The sequence below is a fragment of the Oculina patagonica genome, chromosome 10 (assembly GCF_052425735.1).
Source record: "Oculina patagonica isolate OP01 chromosome 10, crgOcupat, whole genome shotgun sequence".
NCBI lineage: Eukaryota > Metazoa > Cnidaria > Anthozoa > Scleractinia > Oculinidae > Oculina > Oculina patagonica.
Genome location: NC_135767.1, coordinates 20,747,480 through 20,766,566, shown reverse-complemented (window position 1 = coordinate 20,766,566; position 19,087 = coordinate 20,747,480). Strand labels below are relative to the sequence as shown.

Below are 19,087 nucleotides of genomic sequence, written 5' to 3'. Positions count from 1 at the left end.
ACGACACCAGTTTTGAGAAATCCAACCGTAAAAGTGTGGCAAATTAAGCAGAATTAATAATAACATAACATAACAGACAAAGTTTGACAGGGATGGAAACTGTCCTCCAAATGATTGTTTATTTCAACTGTTACAAACATTAATTAACACTTCGTTTTCAATAAAAAGTCCACAAACTAATCCAGAGCTGCGGCTCCTGATATAATCTCAATCAACTCCTTTGTGATGACAGCTTGACGGGTTCGGTTGTATGTAAGTGTCAACTTGTCAATCATTTCACCTGTGAACACGAGATAACAGTAAGCAATGGTGATCTTTGATCAGTTGGGGAGGGGGAGGGGGAGACAGGAGAAGGGAGGGGAGGGGGTATTAACTTCTTATTGAGAGCCCACTGACACAATTTTCACTTACAAAACTAACAGTATTGAGTAAAGAATGATCAAATAAACAAGAAGCATGCATTACATTTTGCTTCTATTTCTACCACTGAAAACAATTCTCATAACCATGAACTTTTGTAAGCGAGAAACAATCTCCACAGTAAATTTTTCCTGTGATAATTTGCTGACTTCTGAAAATGATGCCATGGTCAAACTGAATTCTAACTTGGTTCCAAAAAAGTAGTCACTTTCCCAAATGAGAAAACATCTCGTCTATAAAATAAGACTCCTTTAGTAATACTTACCAGCATTTTTGCTAGCACTTTCCATAGCATTCATACGAGAACTCTGCTCACTGCAAGCTCCTTCTTTCATGCCATAAAACAGAAGACTGGCCAGTGAAAACTCTGAGTAGTTCTTTATAATATCAGAATCAAGGTCATCATAGGTACTGAGCACCTCTGAAATTTAAAATGCACAGATGGTTACCTTAAGGTTACTATTGTTAGTGGCTACTAATTTTTGCGATTTTAGCAAGTTGGGCTAAAATCGCTAAATTTAGTACTCACTAAAATTTGTCTCGGTCTAATTTTATATGCGTTAAATTAATACCCCCACTTGCTAGAGGGGTCCTAAAGGAAAACAAAATTAAATATAGTGGCCCTGTTCAACTATATGACAACGTTAATTACAATTAAGAAGGGTTGGGAGAGAGCTGGGATCGCCGTCATCGTGGAGAATATGACTAATTTCTCCGACGTGGACCTACTTTCTAACATTTGCAATTCACTTTCTTCTCTGTGACAATGATAATGTTCCTTCAACTCAAGTGACTTTGTTCTATTCCTGAACATTTATTTCCACCTTAGCAATATATTAATTAAATTGTTTTTTTTTTTTAATTTTCGGCAAATCGCTAAATTTAATAGTCGCTAAATCTTGCTCAGAAAAAAAATCACGAAAATTAGTAGTCGCTAAAAATAGTAACCTTAAATTAAGGTAGTTCACAACGTCCAAAATTATCTGCTTGAAAATACTGAATACCGGTAACATTTTTTGAAATTATAAACAAAGCTCAGATGTAACTCTTACCTTTAGCCACTTCAAACATCACTAATTCATCATACAGAAAATCAAAACTTGATTTGTACATGCACATGCCATGTACAGTGATACAGTGATTCATGTACGAAAGAGGCTATGATATAAAAAAGCAATGGACACCAGTAAGCAAACGTCTACCATACACATGGTTCCAGCCACATACCGTAGACACTTTTTAAAGGGGCTAAGTCACAGTATTTTAGGTAATTTTATTTATTTTCATTTTTTTAGAGTTCTAAACTTCAAATTGGCAGTGCAAAAGTCTTTTATTGGCAAAATCATGGCCACACAACAAACAAGGATGATTTTCGAGCATTGAAAAAAGTCGGGCCGACGTTTTTCAAGTTTACCCAAACGCAATCCGTTTTAATCTTCTCAAATTTTGCCCATCTATGCCCCTTTTTGGCCTTTCTGTGTTTCTTGTGAGTTCTTCTACAGTTTTAAGCCGTTATTGTGATATTTTAGTTAATTCTATGACCAGTTGGTTAGTGCCGAAATTGCCTAAAATTGCGTGACATGGCCCCTTTAACCTCTCATAAAAGGACACCTTTCTAAAGTTGACAGCCCCAAGGATGTATCATTGTTGTTAATAGTCATCAACATTATTTACTCACCTCCTGAAGCAGCATTTAGGGTTTCAAATGAATGAAGAGGTTTTGTAAGAGTCTTGTATGATATCACTGACCTACAAAGGAAAATAAGATTTAAGGTATCACGGAAGGAAAATTGGCATTTTCGTTCCAAGTGAAATTGTGTGAAAACAATCAATGGTAACCACTATAAAGTATATATTTTCTGAAAGCTTAATGGATAAAGATTGTAATTTTGGATTTTGTTTACAATCATATAGACCATAATTAGCAATGTCAGCAGTTTGTTTGCAATTATGATGTTGCACAACATTCGGTTTATTTCAGAACACATTTACGCACGGGCCTTAACTGTTATGTGGAATTTGATCTACATATATTGGTCTAAAAACGGGGGTCTCAGATTTTTCTTTTCTTGCTCCATTAATTTTTTATAAATGTTTAAACTTTAAAATGAAGTTTTTAGGGCTTCTTTAGGATTAAAAATTCATAAAAAAATTAATGGAGCAAGAAAAGAAAAATCTGAGATACCGTTTCTAAGACCAATATATGTAGATCAAATTCCACAAAAAAAGTTTAGGCTCTCACATACATGTGTGCTCAAATAAACCGAATGTTGTGCAACATCATAATTGCAACACTGCTCCAAGGCAACAGTTGTGAATGTTGGTATGTGTTTCATGTCATGAGCTTGGGGTCCTTTGAAATACTTTACTCAGTGTTTGCATTATTTAACATTTTTATTTCCCTTATTTTGTTGAGCTAACAAAAGCTATTCTGAATCATCAGAGTACTTACTTGAACCAGTTATAGTACATCTCTCCCATATCAAACTGAAATCCACTGTCCATGATTTCCTGTGCTATGAATGTAGCTTCACAGAACTGCGGGGGCCTCTTGCCAATCTCAGAAAAGCTCATCAACAAGTGATCAGCTGTTAGAAGGAAACAAGACAATTCAGAATACAACTACAAAACACTTGCAGAATATTTAGCATATTCTCAACATTTTATGCCAGAATTTTTTTGCTGTGTTTGCCTTCCTAGCTCCAGCCCTTGCCAGGCTCTTGATGTTTTGTTATTGGGCATGTTAATAATTAGCTGTTTACTGATCTTTTTGCTCTTCAGTACACAGTACAGTGCAAGTTAAACTTATCTCATCAGTAACTGTAACAAGATTGTGCATTGTTATGATACCACAGTACTGTGAATGTACATTGTATGTATGACTCATAAGGTTGGGAAATGAATGTCAAATACGTATCTGTTCATTGCACAAGTTACTGTAGTGCCTGCTGTAGTGTCAGTTTTAGAGTTTAAATCTGATTACACAACAAGAAGAGCTAATTGGATATTTCAGTTTGCATCTGTGGGGAGTTGGGAGAACAAAAATTGTAGTTATCAAGGTAAATTTTGATCAAGGGAAACATTATACAGTTCGAGTTAGAGGTGAGGTCAAGTTAGCTGAGTAAAAAATGTTTAAGTCAACTGAGTAAAAAAGTCTGAAAAGTGGGGCTAAATCTAAAGGAAATGAGACTTGGTTCGAGTTAGTGGGGGAGTTCGAGTTACCGTATTTACTCAAATAAGCGCCGCCCCCGAATAACCGCCGCCCTCGAATAAGCACCGCATTTGGGACAGAAAAGTTAATAAGCGCCGCCCCCGAATAAGCGCCGCAGTCCCGATGCGGCGCTTATTTGATGAAATTTCTTTGAACTAAAAATGACACTACAAAGCAACTCTAGAACAAACTTCAACATTTCTTTTCATCAAGAGCGATATTTTGTAGTTCAAAGTGATTGTTTTACCGCTCGCTCATTAGTTTTTCTATTTAACACTCTTACAATACACAGTTCTGTGAATGTTGTGAACGCTGCAAACTTTGCCAGGGCAGCTAGCGTCACTTCTGTCTCAGCAAGAGACAAATACTGACAATCAAAAGACGCTCTTTACAATTACTGTAAAAGATAAGATTTTTTGTGGCGTCCAAATTTTTAATAAGCGCCGCCCTCGAATAAGCGCCGCACTTGAGGTGTGAAAAATTTAATAAGCACCGCGGCGCTTATTCGAGTAAATACGGTATCTGAGTTCAAGTTGCCAAGGTAACTTGAACTCAGGGAAATGAGGGAAATGAGACTTGGTCGAGTTAGCAGAGGAGTTCAAGATATATTATCCAAGTTTAAGTTACCGACGTTCTACTGTATGTACTAAGTGGCAGGCTTAAAGTGATTTAAATCAGATAGTCCTACTCACCATGTGTCCTTAGGAAGAGCTGCCTGGATTTTTCTCCACATGCTACAATTTTTGTGTTTTCGCCTTCCCTTTCTGTCAAAGCGCTCTTTACAGCCTTGACCAAGTTTGAATGGATTCCACCGCACAATCCACGATCAGATGACATCACAACTACCAAGTTGTTAGGTTTTGTCTTTTCTGCATCACTTGGCTTGATTTCAACCTTCTCGTACAAAGCTAAAGAAAATATACACGAGCTAACTGATGATAAAATAATGGAAGGCTTGGAGCACAAGTGATTTAACTTAAGGGGCAGTATCACGAGAAGTCTTCCAAGTTTTTGTGTTAACTACATGTATGCTACATTTATGATGGTGCACTCAGTGGTCAACAACATGACCTTTGAACAACAAAAGAGAGGCACAAATTCATTCTCCCAGCTGCGAATAAATGTTATCACTGGTTTTCAAGTGATTTTCTTCCAAGTTACACAGTCAAACTTGGTAATTCACCAAAATGCCTTGATACAGGTTGAGTTGTGTGCTGCCCAATGGGGTTGTGATTTTGGGCTCCCAAACTAAAATGGGGTGTCCATTTTAGAGATAATTTCTAGACCAGGGTATGGCATTTAAAACATGAGAAAGTTTCAAATCATTAGCAGCCAAAACGGGGTGTGAAAAAAATTGACCTTTTTCTAAAATAGGGTATCATTTTGGATGCAAATTCTTTTTAAAACGGGGTGCTACTTTGGAGAACTCTCCTGGGGAAATACATGTAGGTCCCCTTCCTCAAGCTGAATTAACCTCCGTGTACATACCTGAAGCACCAGCTCCATAGACCCTTGCTGGCCGTAGTTCTCTCTCTGCCCTGCCAAACTTGGCAGCTGACACCATCTTCATGGATTTGGTGATCTTCTGGATATTCTTGACACTTCTTAATCGCAAAGAGACTAAAAAGCAAATGTGTTATGTTCTCTCAGCATGCAAATGACACTGCACCGCAAACTCTTACAGTCACTAAATGGTTTAAAAAAGAATTTTCACTTCCCACTGTCCAAGGCAAAAATCTGCTATTTAAGTTTTGATATGTTACATTATGTGTCATTACTCAACAACAACAATTTAATACTTGAGAAATAATCCACGATACTGAAAATGATGGAGACTGGTACATTTACCTATAAAGGCCCGTTTACACAGGCGATTTTTGTTGTGCAGCTTAATGCAATTTTTGGTCATGTCGAAGTTGCCTAAGTTTCGAACAGGTTCGAAACTCCTGCAAGATCATGTGGCGTTTTTATCCCCGCTAGTTGGCCTGCATGCAAACTTCCGGCGATTTCATGATGATGTTATCACTTTGATATTGCAGGAGACTTCATGCAACTTCGAAACAGCAAAAATTGCATTGAGTTGCAGGACAAAAATTGCCTGTGAAAATGAGCTTTAATTCATAGGATGCAAAAACCCCCCAAAATGTTGATAAAAATACACAAAGAAGCTCTAACCCCTTCAAACCTTGCACACAAAATGTTGCTAGTACTAGGACAAATTTTATTGAAACATGGGTACTTTGTGCCCTGTTAATTTTCACATGGAATATCACAAAGTTGGGAAATGTGCACCTTCTCATAGAAATCAAAAGATTTATAAAAGGGAATTGCTAAGTATTCCTAAAACGCACCCTTATAAGCCGCTTCACAGGCAGCTAGCTAGGAGAAGCTTATATACCGGTAATATTTTATGCCAATTCGTTTAGTAGCCAGCCAATCAGAATGCGAGTATGAATGTGTATGCTTAATCTAAAATTCCGAAATTTCGAAGTGAGAACTTAAGCTACAAAAAGTTAAACCCATATCAACATAATATAAGTCTTAAGATTTGGAGCTCAGCGTAATATCGAAGAAAGAAACAAATTATTCTAAAATTTACTTACTGTCTTTCAACGTTGCCATGTTTCTTACTGCCGGGCTAAAAAAGAAAATGAGTCGAAAACAACGTTTACAACAACTCAAACATTCCTTCGAATTCCTAATGCACAAAGAATCACATTCTCACCATGATGTTGGCCTAAAAACAGCTCCACGGAGGAAGACCCCGTTAGCCGCCATCTTGAATGCCTGTACCTCGCTTGCGCGGTCACGTGGTCCTATTTGCCCGCTGACCACTTATAAGGATTTTACAACGCAAATTGTGATTGGTGAAAAATGTCTAACCGCTTGACCAATCAGTAAGCATGTTAGAAAAGACAACTCTTCAATGATCCAGAGTCAAACCAGACTGACTCGGTCTGACAGCTGACACGGTCTGAGAATCAGGCATGCAGGACATCAGGTTTTTCGGATCTTGTTTCACCCGCCGAGAAAAGCCGGTTTTTCTTGGCTGGTAAAACAAGCTTGCTTCACCGCCCTAGAGCGGAAAAAACAGGATGCTATCGCACGCTATATAAAACGAGCACTTCGAAGTCAGTTCTTTAAGAAGGGTCTTAAGAAGTCTTGGAACAAAAGCTTTGTTTGTAAGTTACTTTGCTTGTGACATAAAATGTCTGGAAGGGAAGGTAAGCTTTAAAAAAGGCAAATCGTTGTTGTATACTTAATATATTTTAACTGTTTTGACCTGTTTTTTACGGGGCTTAGAATAGATCAGTTGGATTTAAATTCGTATTGTATTTTTTTCACAGGAGACCAGAAGAAAGCTGCCACTACGAAAAAACCCAAGGTACGTGCGTAGGAAGTCAACGTTTTTACGTATGGCGTTGCTTTGCGGACAAAATATCCAAATCGAAAAATTCATAAAAGTCTAAAAGCGGACAGAAAATTAGATGAGATCAACAAAATATTCTTAAAAGTCTAAGAGTTAATTTATTTATTTTACTTATTTATTAAGCTTACAATTTAATAAACCCAGTGTAAAATTCAAAAAAACAAGATAAAATACACTATAATATACAAATATCATAATATTCAAGTTTTTAAAATGATAGATCTAAAACAAAAAAAAATGAATCGAATCGGCACGCATTATGCCCGCACAAAGAAAACTTTTTTCCGTCAGCATTTTTGTCAAATTTTCCAAAACGCGCTCGCGTTGATGCAGATACACGTTTTGGGAATTCTGCGCACGCGAGCTGACGCAAGCTCGCGCAAAAAAACAAAAACAAACAAACAAAACAATAAGTTCAAAAAAGCTCAAAATCGGGGTGGTTATTGTTCAACCGCTTTTTTGGTAATAAGAAAACCCGCAGGCTTTGTAGACGAACGCAGCAGCGTTATTTTGAAGGTTACTGAAGAAGTGCGTTATGTTGAGGTGTCACATCCGACATACGATAATCGATGGTCATTATTACAGCAAGGCGCCCAAATGTGTGACCACTTTTAATTTATTCACATTCTTTCGTGCAGATTTAATCCAGTCAGAAGTCAACTGCAAGCAATCCACGGCTTTTGATTGGATTAAATCTGCACGAAAGAATGTGAATAAATTAAAAGTGGTCACACATTTGGGCTAGGCTTTTGTACATTATGCTTTTATTTCCCCACTAAAATGCTCCACCTTAATGCTCAATTTTTCCCACTAAAATGCTCGGTCTCCCACAAAAAAGTTACTAAAATGCTCGGATAATGCTTATTATACAAACGTTTTTTTTAAATTAATTTCAAAGTTTTTATCATGGTGTTAACTGTTAACACTAACAAAAACATAAAAGCAATGCAAGTAACAACAACGACATATACAAGTTCATAAATACAGCCAAAAATCACAATTCTTGAAATCATCTACGAGGCTAAGTACAGAAAGAATTTAACTATCTCTAGAAAGCTATTTGTTGTTGAATTTTGAGTGTTAGTCTTCAGTTTCTCTCTAAAAAAAATAATTTCTTTTTTATCTTCTGGTAAAAAAATCAATTTTCCGGAAAAATGGCACTAAAATGCTCGAATAATGCTCAATGCTTTTGCCTCACTAAAATGCTCAAAAAAATGCTAGCATAATGTACAAAAGCCTAATTTGGGCGCCTTGCTGTAAAGGTCAAATAATGCTTTGATGGATTTTGAATGTAGCTGTAGAGATGTCAGAGTTGTCAGAGATGCCCGTTTTCTTTCAAATACTTAAACGCCTAAAATATAACGTGTCTCTTTCTTTTTTATCTCGTACTGGTCATTTCTAAGCACCTGGTTCTATTTTGGTTTGTTGTCTTAGCGAGATATAATCAGGAGAAATTCTTGAAGTGGCACGTAATTTAAAAAATCCCTTTGTCACATTCCCCTCCCTCCATCCAGGCAATTTCAAGTAGGTGATGAAAGATGACCCGTTTTATTTTCTCACTGTACTAGGCTTTATCTAAAGGTCGGGTGGTGGTGGTTTGTGGGCATTGGGCAATCTGCCCAGAAAAGAAAAGAAAAAAAGTGCCTTCGACATGTTTTCTGGGCAGCACAATAATCCTGTTTAAGCTGGTGACACTAATAAAGACACTATTAATGCCACAAATCGCCACCCATGCCCAGGTCTCCTCAGATTGGGTTTCCAGTGACAAGTGCATTTAGAGCAAAACGTTGAAGAAAACACAAAATTAAATATCCTGACTGGTAAGATGCTTGGAGGCCATGCAGTCATCATCCGTTTGCTTCTCTACAGCATCTGTCAATAAAATTCAATTAGTTGTAATAGTTTCTCAATGAAACCTATTATATAGCACATCTTGATGCTTTGGGCTAATCATTTAAACTTTTCAGTACATCTTGTCTTATGTTTGGATTTTAGAAGTGGAATTTTCAACTTCATATTTCGTGGTTCTGATGTTTTGTCCACAAGGGATTGCCATACATAAGTGCTGATGTTACCTTGTGAAATCAAACGAACACGTCACTATATAGTTTGCCTAGTGGCAGCTGGATTTTTTACAGATGATGTTTATTTGTAATATTTGTCTGTTTGGGTGGCATGTCTGGAAATTAGTGGCATCAAAACTAAGAGCATGACCACTGTACTATAAACAATACATTTTTTGACATCACAGAATGACAGTAAATGTAGATGGCGCAATACTTGGAAGGGTTTATGTAGCCACACCTGTGCTTTGCATATAGTTCAGGGCCATATTTCAGACATCCTATGCAAAGCTCTGTACACTACTATGCAGTGGTTAAATGTTCTCCATTTGTTGTTTTTAGGATGACCTGACACACAAGCCAAAGGCCGAGAAAAAAGTACCTGCAGAAGCCAAGTCAAAACCTGCCACAAAAGGGCCCAAAGGTATATACAGATATGTCATACATGATCCTCTTGAAATTGACCATCTTTTTTTACATTAGTATTTAAAAAAAAATCCTGCTGTCGAGCCAAGTGGCTCATCAGGCCAGAATTTATGCCGGTTTCTGTAGCATTAAGCAGCTAGGAGTATTTCTACTCCCCCTGGATGAGAAGCTTGTCCATCGCAGGGTTATCCCCAGCAGTAAATTCGGCGGTACCCATTTATACACCTGGGTGGAGAGAGGCACTATAAGAGTAAAGTGTCTTGCCTAACAACACAACACAGTGCCCTGGTTAGGTCTTTAATCTGGACCGCTCAATCAGGAGTCAGGCGCACTAACCATTGGGCCACTGCAGGGTTGGAAATTAGCGCTCGCCCACTCGCCCAGGCGAGTGTGAAAACTGTCGGGCGAGTACAAATCACGGATCACTCGCCCGGTTTGGCGAGTACGATTTTCATATCCAGATTATAGTTTTCAAAATAAGCGTCCACTGATCCACGAAACGCGGCAAGAGTGCTTTTCCTGCCTCTTTTTCTGTACAATTTCGACTGTCACTTTGCTTGCAACATACAGAAATTTGGGAAGACGTATCAAATTGAAAACTGCGTTTCAACTTTTGAAGTAAGCATGCTCATGGTTAAATTGTAAAGTAAAGTCTTTTTTGGCGATTTTTCATTCAAGAATTAGATTGCAGTCTGTATCATGATCGACCACCACTGTGGCACAATGAGTATTGAACGTGATTAAAATTGTTAGGGGAGGGGGGCTAAATTTTCCTTTCTTTAATGGAGGAGACTGGGCGAGAGAAAATTTATCTGGGCAAGCGCAATTTGAAGGTCACTCGCCCAGATGGAGAGTGCTCCGAAATTTTAGTTTCCAACCCTGCACTGTGCTTCCCACATTTTTAACTTACCCGTATTTAATTATCCATTTTGCCGAGATCATGTTTCAGATCTTGCTGCTTACTCTTCAAACGTCCATCATGATAAACACAAAACAAAGATATACTTTGAAAATTGCCCCATAATGCATTGTTATGTACTCTTATTACTTCTTGTATACACATGGACTGAGCTTTCAGTTATGCAAATTGCATAAAATGCTAATTCAGTCAGGGGGAATAAGTGCAGGAGATTTTTGGCAAATCTTCGTTGAAGCACTCGAAGAGTTTCCGATTTATTTCATCTAATCAAAAACTATTGCGAGCACTCACGAGTATTCCGAAAGCAATCACACATACAAATACATCATGTTGCTTAGCAACTTCTGGGACGAAAACCGCGGGCTCAGTCACTTCTCGGAGAAGTGATGTCGCCATCAACTGGCACTTGTTCCCCCGACTGTAATTAATGTCCAACCCCAAATTTGCAATATGTCTGGTCAAAATGGAGATTTTCATGAAAACATTTTCAGCAGTGCCTACAGTTTCTCTCCCAAACCAGGTGTAACAAATGGGTATTTTAGGGAGTTGTTCAGTAAGGGCACCCTGAAAAAAATGCTGGATAACCTGCTATAGATTAGCATTCAATCCAGGGCTTGAACCCAGACCACTTGATCCGGAGTCCTGCATGTTAACGATTAGGCCACTGCGTTTCCTACAATCCAGGGGGGAGTAACAATGCTCTAACCCTTTTCATGGAAACTATAGTTTAGCCCTGGCATAATAAGCCACCTACAGATAAAGCAAAATTAACCTTGTTTTGTACCCCCATTATCAAACCATAGAACATAAAGGGGTAAGCCTTGAGCCAAATGGCCCATACTGTGGGAGCATATCCTGGTTTTGATAGCATTAAGCGACTAGGAATATTTCTACCCCCCTAGATGGGGTGCTAGTCCATCGCAAGGTACCCCCCCCCCAGCATTATTTACACCTGGGTGGCAGGAGAGAGGTACTGTGTGAGTAAAGTGTCTTTCCTTAGAACACAACACAGGGACCCTGGCCAGGGCTCCAACCCAAACTGACCGATCCCGAGTCTGGCGCTAACTGTTAGGCTACTGGGCCTCCCATAGAACATAAGGGCAATAACTATTTTATTATAAAGATACCGTATTTACTCGAATAAGCGCCGCGGCGCTTATTTAATTTTTCGCGCCTCAAGTGCGGCGCTTATTCGAGGGCGGCGCTTATTTAAAATTTGGACGCCACAAAGAATCTTATCTTTTACAGTAACTGAAAATAGCGTCTTTTGATTGTCAGTATTCGTCTATTGCTGAGACAGAAGTGGCGTTAGCTGTACTGGCAAAGTTTGCGGTCTTCACAACACTTGCAGAACTACTTATTGTAAGAGTGTAACTGTTGAATAGAAAAACCAATGGGAGAACGATAAAACAATCACTCATAACTACAAAACATCGCTTTTGATGCAAAGAAATGTTCAAGCTTGTTTTAGAGTTGCTTTGTTCTGCCGTTTTTAGTTAAACAAAATTCCTCATATAAGCGCCGCATCGGGACTGCGGCGCTTATTAACTTTTTTGTCCCAAATGCGGCGCTTATTCGAGGGCGGCGGTTATTCGGGGGCGGCGCTTATTCGAGTAAATACGGTACGGGTTTTATCTCACAATTTTTTTCTTTTTTGTCAGGTGGTGATGCAACAAAGAAACATGGAAAAAAATAAGTGAAACTGATTTTTCCAGATGAAGTTGTGAACAGAAAAACATTGTTACTCGCTTGATAGCTATCGCAAAATGCCAGTTACTTGATGTCGCTTTAGTACATGTATGTCTGTTGGGCTTGGCTAGCATAATAATTTTTTTGCCTATTGTATTTAGTCAGGATAAACAAGTCTATTATACACGAAGTACAAGATTCATTGACTGTTGAAAACAAGTTTCTTAACATTGTAGAGACAGAGAGCATGTAAATTGATTGTCTTTTCCAAGAGTTTAATAAAATAATTTTGAAAATTACAGTCAAATACTGTCCAAAGTTGTAAATAAAGTTAATTTCCTATTTGTATGAGAAAAAAATGACTGAACATTTCTTAAGAATACTAATTCATTGGTGAGAGTGATCAGCTTGTTTCTACATGTCATAACAGGAGCCCATTACCCGGAGCGTGCAAGATCCATATATTTGCCAATTGCACAACAAGTTAAAACACCTCAAGCGTTCCTGTCAAGGGTGGATTAATGATTTCATTATTGCAAATTTGATTTCATTCTTTGCTTCAATATGCCATTTTTGAATTGAATATTTCAATGTTCTAACAGAGACTCAATTCAAAACTCGAATGTTGATTGGATTGTTGTCTGGCTCCACGCGGCGGGCACGAGGGGATTCGGCCTGAATTTGCATAAACTAGTCAACTGTCAAATGTCACAATGGTGTTTTCTCATCATTTTGTTCTTCGCGTTCTTTTATTTCAACCCCATGATAATACCAAAAGAGAGGCAAGGTATTTTGGTGCACTGAAAAGGCACAAAAATACTACTGGCAGAAAAAAAAGTGGGAAAAGTGTCATCGACCCATTTTATGCAAAGTTTCTCCGTCTGTCGCATGAATAAAATCAACATTTGAGTTTTGAATCAAGTCGCCGACTCGCCGTTTGAACATTGAAATATTCAATTCAAAAATGGAATATTGAAGCAAAGAATGCAATCAAATTTGTAATAATGGAATCATTAATCCACCCATGACAGGAAGGCTTGAGGTGTTTTGACCGTAAGTTATTTTTAGCTAAGCCTTTCCCGTGAAAATTATGGTCCCGATGATGTCAGCTACTCCTTTGCCAGGAAATACTGAAATCATTGCTTGAAATGCTGTTATAACACTCCGAAAAATTTCTTTGCATGTATACGATATGCTAACTTTCCAGGTGAATGAGGTACTGTAGTTATGTACCAACAGTCTATTACGAAATCGCTTGTGATTGGCTATCTGTAACCAATTTGCAGGAAAATTGCATCTAAAAATAACTTTATTGTGAGAAAGGCATTTTACAGATGCAGTTTGGAAGATAATATCCACACCCCTCATATGGAAGATCTTTTGATTTGAAATATCACCCCAGCCCTTTGATCGAAATTCCAGTAATGTCCAATGCCATGAAAATTTTGACTTCTGAGGCCTCCCATCCCCAACCCTTGAATTGCTTCAACATGGACTTGCACACATTTTGGGCACTTTTAGAACAAAGTCACAATTCAGATCATTTGGCGAGCAAATAATGGTCCTGGGTTGACATCAAACACCCCTTTGACCAATATTGGGACTCTGGGTCTTCTGCGAAGTCCCCCGCCTTGCCTAGGGTTACCCCGCCCCCCCCCCCCCCCCCACCCAGAACATGGTCGCATAACAGGTTGAACGAAACATACCAACAATGCACCTAGGCCTAGAAAACAATACAAACCCGTTACCAGGGTCTCTCTCCTTTTACTCCCTTGTCGTCGAGGAGAGAGACAGTCTCTCTTCAACGACAAGGGAGGAAATGGTCGGTGTTACAAGATGTAGCTGATTAGAATATCGTGATTAGAATATTTGATTAACATGTTAATAGTCGGATGTTTGTTTTATTAAAGTCAGTCTCTTTAGCCACATACTGGTGTGCGTACCTATCTAGAGCGCATATTGAAACATGGTGGCAGCGTAGTGGATACAAGCATGAGTGATTCAGAAGAAACCACGTCCACAACAACCGCAACAACGTCAACTTTGTCAACAACGACAACAACGTCAACAGCGCCTGTGCAGTTAACGACGACGACCACTACCGCGGCAAGTTCCGCACAAGCGATGTTCCCTATACAAGGAATTCACCCCCCCAGGCCATCTGGATGTTAAAGAGAACATAGCTGACAATTGGAAGAGCTTCAAACAGCAATGGAGCAATTACGCTGTAATTACAAATATTCATCAACAGCCAGAAGCCTATAAAGTCGCTCTATTTCTCCACTGCATAGGTCCCGAAGCTCTCAAAATCTTTAATGGTATGTCGTTTGACAACGCCCAACAAAGAGAGCAGTTGGCAACCATTATCAAGAAATTTGACGAATTCACGATTGGCGAGACGAATGAAACATACGAGCGCTATGTCTTCAACAGTAGGAACCAATCGCCAGAAGAAACAATCGATGCATATGTGGCTACACTTCGCACGCTCGCACAGACGTGCAACTTCTGCGAATGTCTGCGTGACTCCCTTATCCGTGACAGGATCGTGTTGGGAATCTTTAACCCCCAAACAAGAAAACGACTCCTACAGGAACGGAAACTCACGTTAAATAAGTGCATCGATATCTGCAGGAGCACCGAAACGACCGCTTCGCAAATGAAAGCCATCTCAGGCGACAAAGCACCGGAAGATGTGCACCGAATAGACGAAAAACAAGAAAAGACGCGTCCTCCCCGTTACAAGCGAGGAAACGGCAAATATGATAAGAATGACAAGAGCAACAAACCCAGAAAATCTTGTCTCTTCTGTGGTGGAGTTCACCCGTTTCAAAAAGGAAAATGTCCTGCCTGGGGACATAAATGCCGTCAGTGTGGGGGAAGAAATCACTTTGCAAACAAATGCAAGAAACCTCCAAAGCGCGTTAATCAGATCTTCTCGACAGATCGTCCCTCATCGTCAACAGACCAAGACGAAGATGTCGACTACATAACTAGCATAGAAGTGGAAGGTGCCGCTGTTTGTTCTGTCAAACCATCATCAGATAAGAACAGTTTCGCCAAGGAGATCTACTCCCAAATGCATATCGATGACATGCCTGTTAAATTTCAAGTAGATTGCGGCTCATCTACAAATATATTGCCGAAAAGCCTCGTTGACAAGCGACACTTAACACCCACTTCAAAAACTCTCATAATGTGGAATAAAACGGAAGTCACGCCATTAGGCACAGCAAGAATCGTTGTCACGAACCCCGAGAACCACAAGAAATACTCCGTAGAGTTCGTCGTGGTGTCGGAAAACTTAACTCCCCTGATCGGCGCAAGAGCTGCACAACACATGAAGTTGATTACCGTACACTGGGGGAATTTCAAGTCGGTACCAGCGCCCAAGCGGAATAAAGCAGTGGTGCATCAGTTACTGACAGCTCAGCGAGTAGTCACGCAATACCCAGATGTCTTCAAGAGCCAACTCGGATGCTTTCCGGGAACGGTGAAGCTAGAAGTCGATGCTAACGTGCAACCTGTCGTGACCCCAACTCGACGGATTCCCACAGCACTAAAAGAGAAATTCAAACAAGAGTTAGAGAGGCTCCAAAGTCTAGGAGTGGTCGTCCCAGTGGACAAGCCCACTCCATGGGTCAGTAGTGTAGTCGTGGCAACGAAGAAAACAGGAGCACTAAGAGTGTGCATAGACCCCAGACCGCTAAATGCAGCCCTCAAGAGAGAGCGTTACCAGCTTCCAATCCTTGACGATATCTTGCCTGAGCTGGCAAAGGCCAAAATATTCTCGACCGTGGACCTACGTTCGGGCTACTGGCATTGCACTCTTGACGAAGAATCTAGTCTTCTTACTACCTTCGCAACACCCTATGGCAGATACCGGTGGTGCAGGCTTCCATTTGGACTCTCCGTGTCCTCGGAGATATTCCAGAAAAGAGTAAACCAGGCATTGGAAGGCTTGGACGGTGTTCTGGACATAACTGATGACATCCTGATATATGGTGTCGGTAACACAGAAGACGAAGCCAATGCAGACCATGACCAAAAGCTGCTCAAACTTCTAGAGAGATGCCAGTCACGAGGCATAGCTCTCAACCCTGACAAGCTGAAGTTACGTCGACAGAGCGTTACCTTCATGGGTCATGTTCTCTCTAATGAAGGCATCAAGATTGATCCTGAAAAGGCCAAGGCTATAATGGAAATGCCAAGACCTACTGATGTGGAAGGAGTATAGCGGCTAAACGGCTTTGTCAATTACCTGGCAAAGTTTCTGCCAAAACTTGCAGACAGCATGGAACCAATCCGCCGACTGACTCGCAAAGACGTAAAGTGGAACTGGACAGAAGAGCAAGAAGATGCGCTTCAAGAAGTAAAGCGGCTGGTCACTGAAGCACCCGTACTAAGCTACTATGACCCGTCCAGCGACCTAGCCATCCAGTGCGACGCAAGTCAAAAGGGGCTAGGTGCAGCCCTGCTCCAGAATCAAAAGCCAGTGGCGTACGCAAGTCGAGCTCTCACAGAAACTGAGACAAGATACGCCCAGATAGAGAAAGAGATGCTAGCCATCGTCTACGCGCTGGAAAAGTTCAACCAGTTCACCTATGGAAGACACGTGACGGTCTACAGTGACCACAAACCTCTCGAGGCAATCCTAAAGAAACCTCTTGCATGCGCACCAAAACGTCTCCAAGGAATGATCATGAGGCTCCAAAAATACGACCTAGATGTTCAATATGAGAAAGGGAAGAACATGCACATTGCAGACTTTCTATCCCGAGCCTATCTGCCAAATACAGAACACCCGACGGGAGCAAGCTTTGAGCATGTCAATATGGCCAGTTTCCTCCCAATCTCAGATCAACGGCTACAGGAGATTCGGAAAGAGACGGAGAAGGATGAGACACTGCAAATCCTCAAGTCCGTAATCCTGCAAGGTTGGCCGTCTGAGAGACACGAGGCACCAGCACAAGTGACGCCCTATTACAGTATTCGAGATGAACTCGCAGTGCAAGATGGACTCATATTTAGAAGCGAGAGAGTCGTCATCCCGAAGACCCTACGTGGAGATATGAAGCAGAGGATTCACTCGTCACATATGGGTGCCGAGTCCTGCCTAAGAAGAGCACGAGAATGTATCTTCTGGCCAAACATGAATGCCGAAATTAAAGAGATGATAGCAGCATGTGAGACGTGCAGAAAGTACGAGAAGTCTCAACCAAAGGAAACCTTAATGTCAGTAGAGTCACCGTCTAGACCGTGGGAAAGGATTGGAGTAGACCTTTTCACATTTGACAACAAGGACTTCCTCATCACAGTCGATTACTTCAGCAATTACTGGGAAATCGACAAGCTTAACAACACCCTGGCGAGCACCGTAGTTCTAAAACTGAAGAGCCACTTTGCAAGATACGGATGCCCTGACCAGGTAGTCAGCGACAATGGGCCACAGTTTGACTCTGAAGTATTCCGCAAGTTCGCCAACACATGGGACTTTGAACATACCCCCAGCAGCCCTGGCAACAGCAAGGCCAATGGTAAAGTAGAATCCGCAGTCAAGACGGCGAAGAATCTTCTACGCAAAGCCCTTAGCAGTGGACGAGACCCATACATGGCAATCCTTGACTACCGAAATACGCCGACGCAAGGAATGGATTCTAGCCCAGCGCAAAGATTGATGAATCGGCGAACAAAGACCCTATTACCAACGGCAAGAGCGTTACTCCAGCCTAGAGTGACGTATCCAGAAAAGGAAAAGCGCAAACTGGAAAAGAAACAAGAACAGCAGGCCAAGTATTATAACCGTGGTGCCAAAGACCTTCAAGAGCTAGCTAAAGGCGATGTTGTCCGAATGAAGCCATTTCGTTTGGGCGACAAGATTTGGAAGAAGGCAGTTGTCACAGCCCGCCTAGACGAGAGATCGTACACCGTGGAGACACCTGAAGGAGGTGTTTACCGGAGAAACAGAGGACACCTCAAGAAGACACAGGAGAAAGCAGAGCATGTGACAGCTGACAGCGATAGAGACATAGCCAAGGGAGAGAGGTCAGCAGCAGAACAAGCGACACCAGCCAATACAAGCAGCCCACCTCTAACAGTTGAGGAAAGTACTACCCCATTGGTACCAGCAGCGGCTGCAACAAGCACTTCCCCGAGGCGACCACCAGCGCCTGTAAGACCTCAGCGAGAAAGGAGACCTCCCAGTTACCTCAAGGACTATGTCTGCAAATAACTAAATCGGACTGACAAATTCATAGACCGGACTGACAATTTGCGATGATCACAATAGTTGTTTGATTTTTTTTTTAATTGCTTTAAAAATCCATTCTTGATCAAGAACCAATGAGCAATATGGACTGAGACTATTATGCGAGCTACTTATCGCTAAGCTTCGTGATTCTTAGATATCAATGTTAGACTGCTGATTGATCCGCAGCACAAGATAAGACTCTTACACTCTTTGTTTCTCTTTCTTTCATAAAGGGAAGGATGTTACAAGATGTAGCTGATTAGAATATCGTGATTAGAATATTTGATTAACATGTTAATAGTCGGATGTTTGTTTTATTAAAGTCAGTCTCTTTAGCCACATACTGGTGTGCGTACCTATCTAGAGCGCATATTGAAACAGTCGGAAATGGGAGAGACCCTGGGAACGAAGTTGGAAAAAGGGAGAGATCCTGGGAAAGAAGTTGGAAAACAATAAAGGTAGTTTTTACGACAGATGAATGAAAAAAGAGGTACCAAAGAGATAGTAAAAATTTATTAACAAAGTGTCTTTCAACGTTACTTACCACCAGGCTAAAAAAGAAAATGAGTTAAAAACAACATTTACAACAGTTAATACATTTCTTGAAATTCCTAATTCATGTACATAGTCACATTCTCACCACGACGTTGGCCGAAAAACAGCGCTGCCGCTCCAGATA

At 40.6% G+C, this 19,087-nt stretch overlaps 1 protein-coding gene and 1 long non-coding RNA gene across 3 annotated transcripts; one reads left to right on the top strand and one right to left on the bottom strand.

Moving 5' to 3' along the window:
• Positions 1-82: 82 nt before the first annotated feature.
• On the bottom strand, positions 83-19,068 carry LOC144629136 (ATP synthase F(1) complex subunit gamma, mitochondrial-like). 2 transcript variants are annotated; one of them, XM_078487336.1, is made up of 8 exons: positions 19,049-19,068; positions 6,235-6,269; positions 5,120-5,251; positions 4,324-4,539; positions 2,873-3,008; positions 2,099-2,169; positions 686-841; positions 83-280 (listed from the first exon to the last, which is right to left on the bottom strand). In XM_078487336.1, the coding sequence occupies exons 2-8, from the start codon at positions 6,251-6,253 to the stop codon at positions 177-179; spliced, it is 834 nt and encodes a 277-aa protein (XP_078343462.1). In that variant the 5' UTR covers positions 6,254-6,269; positions 19,049-19,068; the 3' UTR covers positions 83-176. The 2 variants fall into 2 exon arrangements, with proteins under 2 accessions (XP_078343462.1, XP_078343461.1); XM_078487335.1 differs by lacking the exon at positions 19,049-19,068 and adding an exon at positions 6,357-6,459.
• On the top strand, positions 6,566-12,426 carry LOC144629256 (uncharacterized). The gene is made up of 4 exons (XR_013566327.1): positions 6,566-6,855; positions 6,979-7,016; positions 9,467-9,548; positions 12,131-12,426. It is a non-coding gene; the product is annotated as an uncharacterized LOC144629256 (long non-coding RNA).
• Positions 19,069-19,087: the final 19 nt, after the last annotated feature.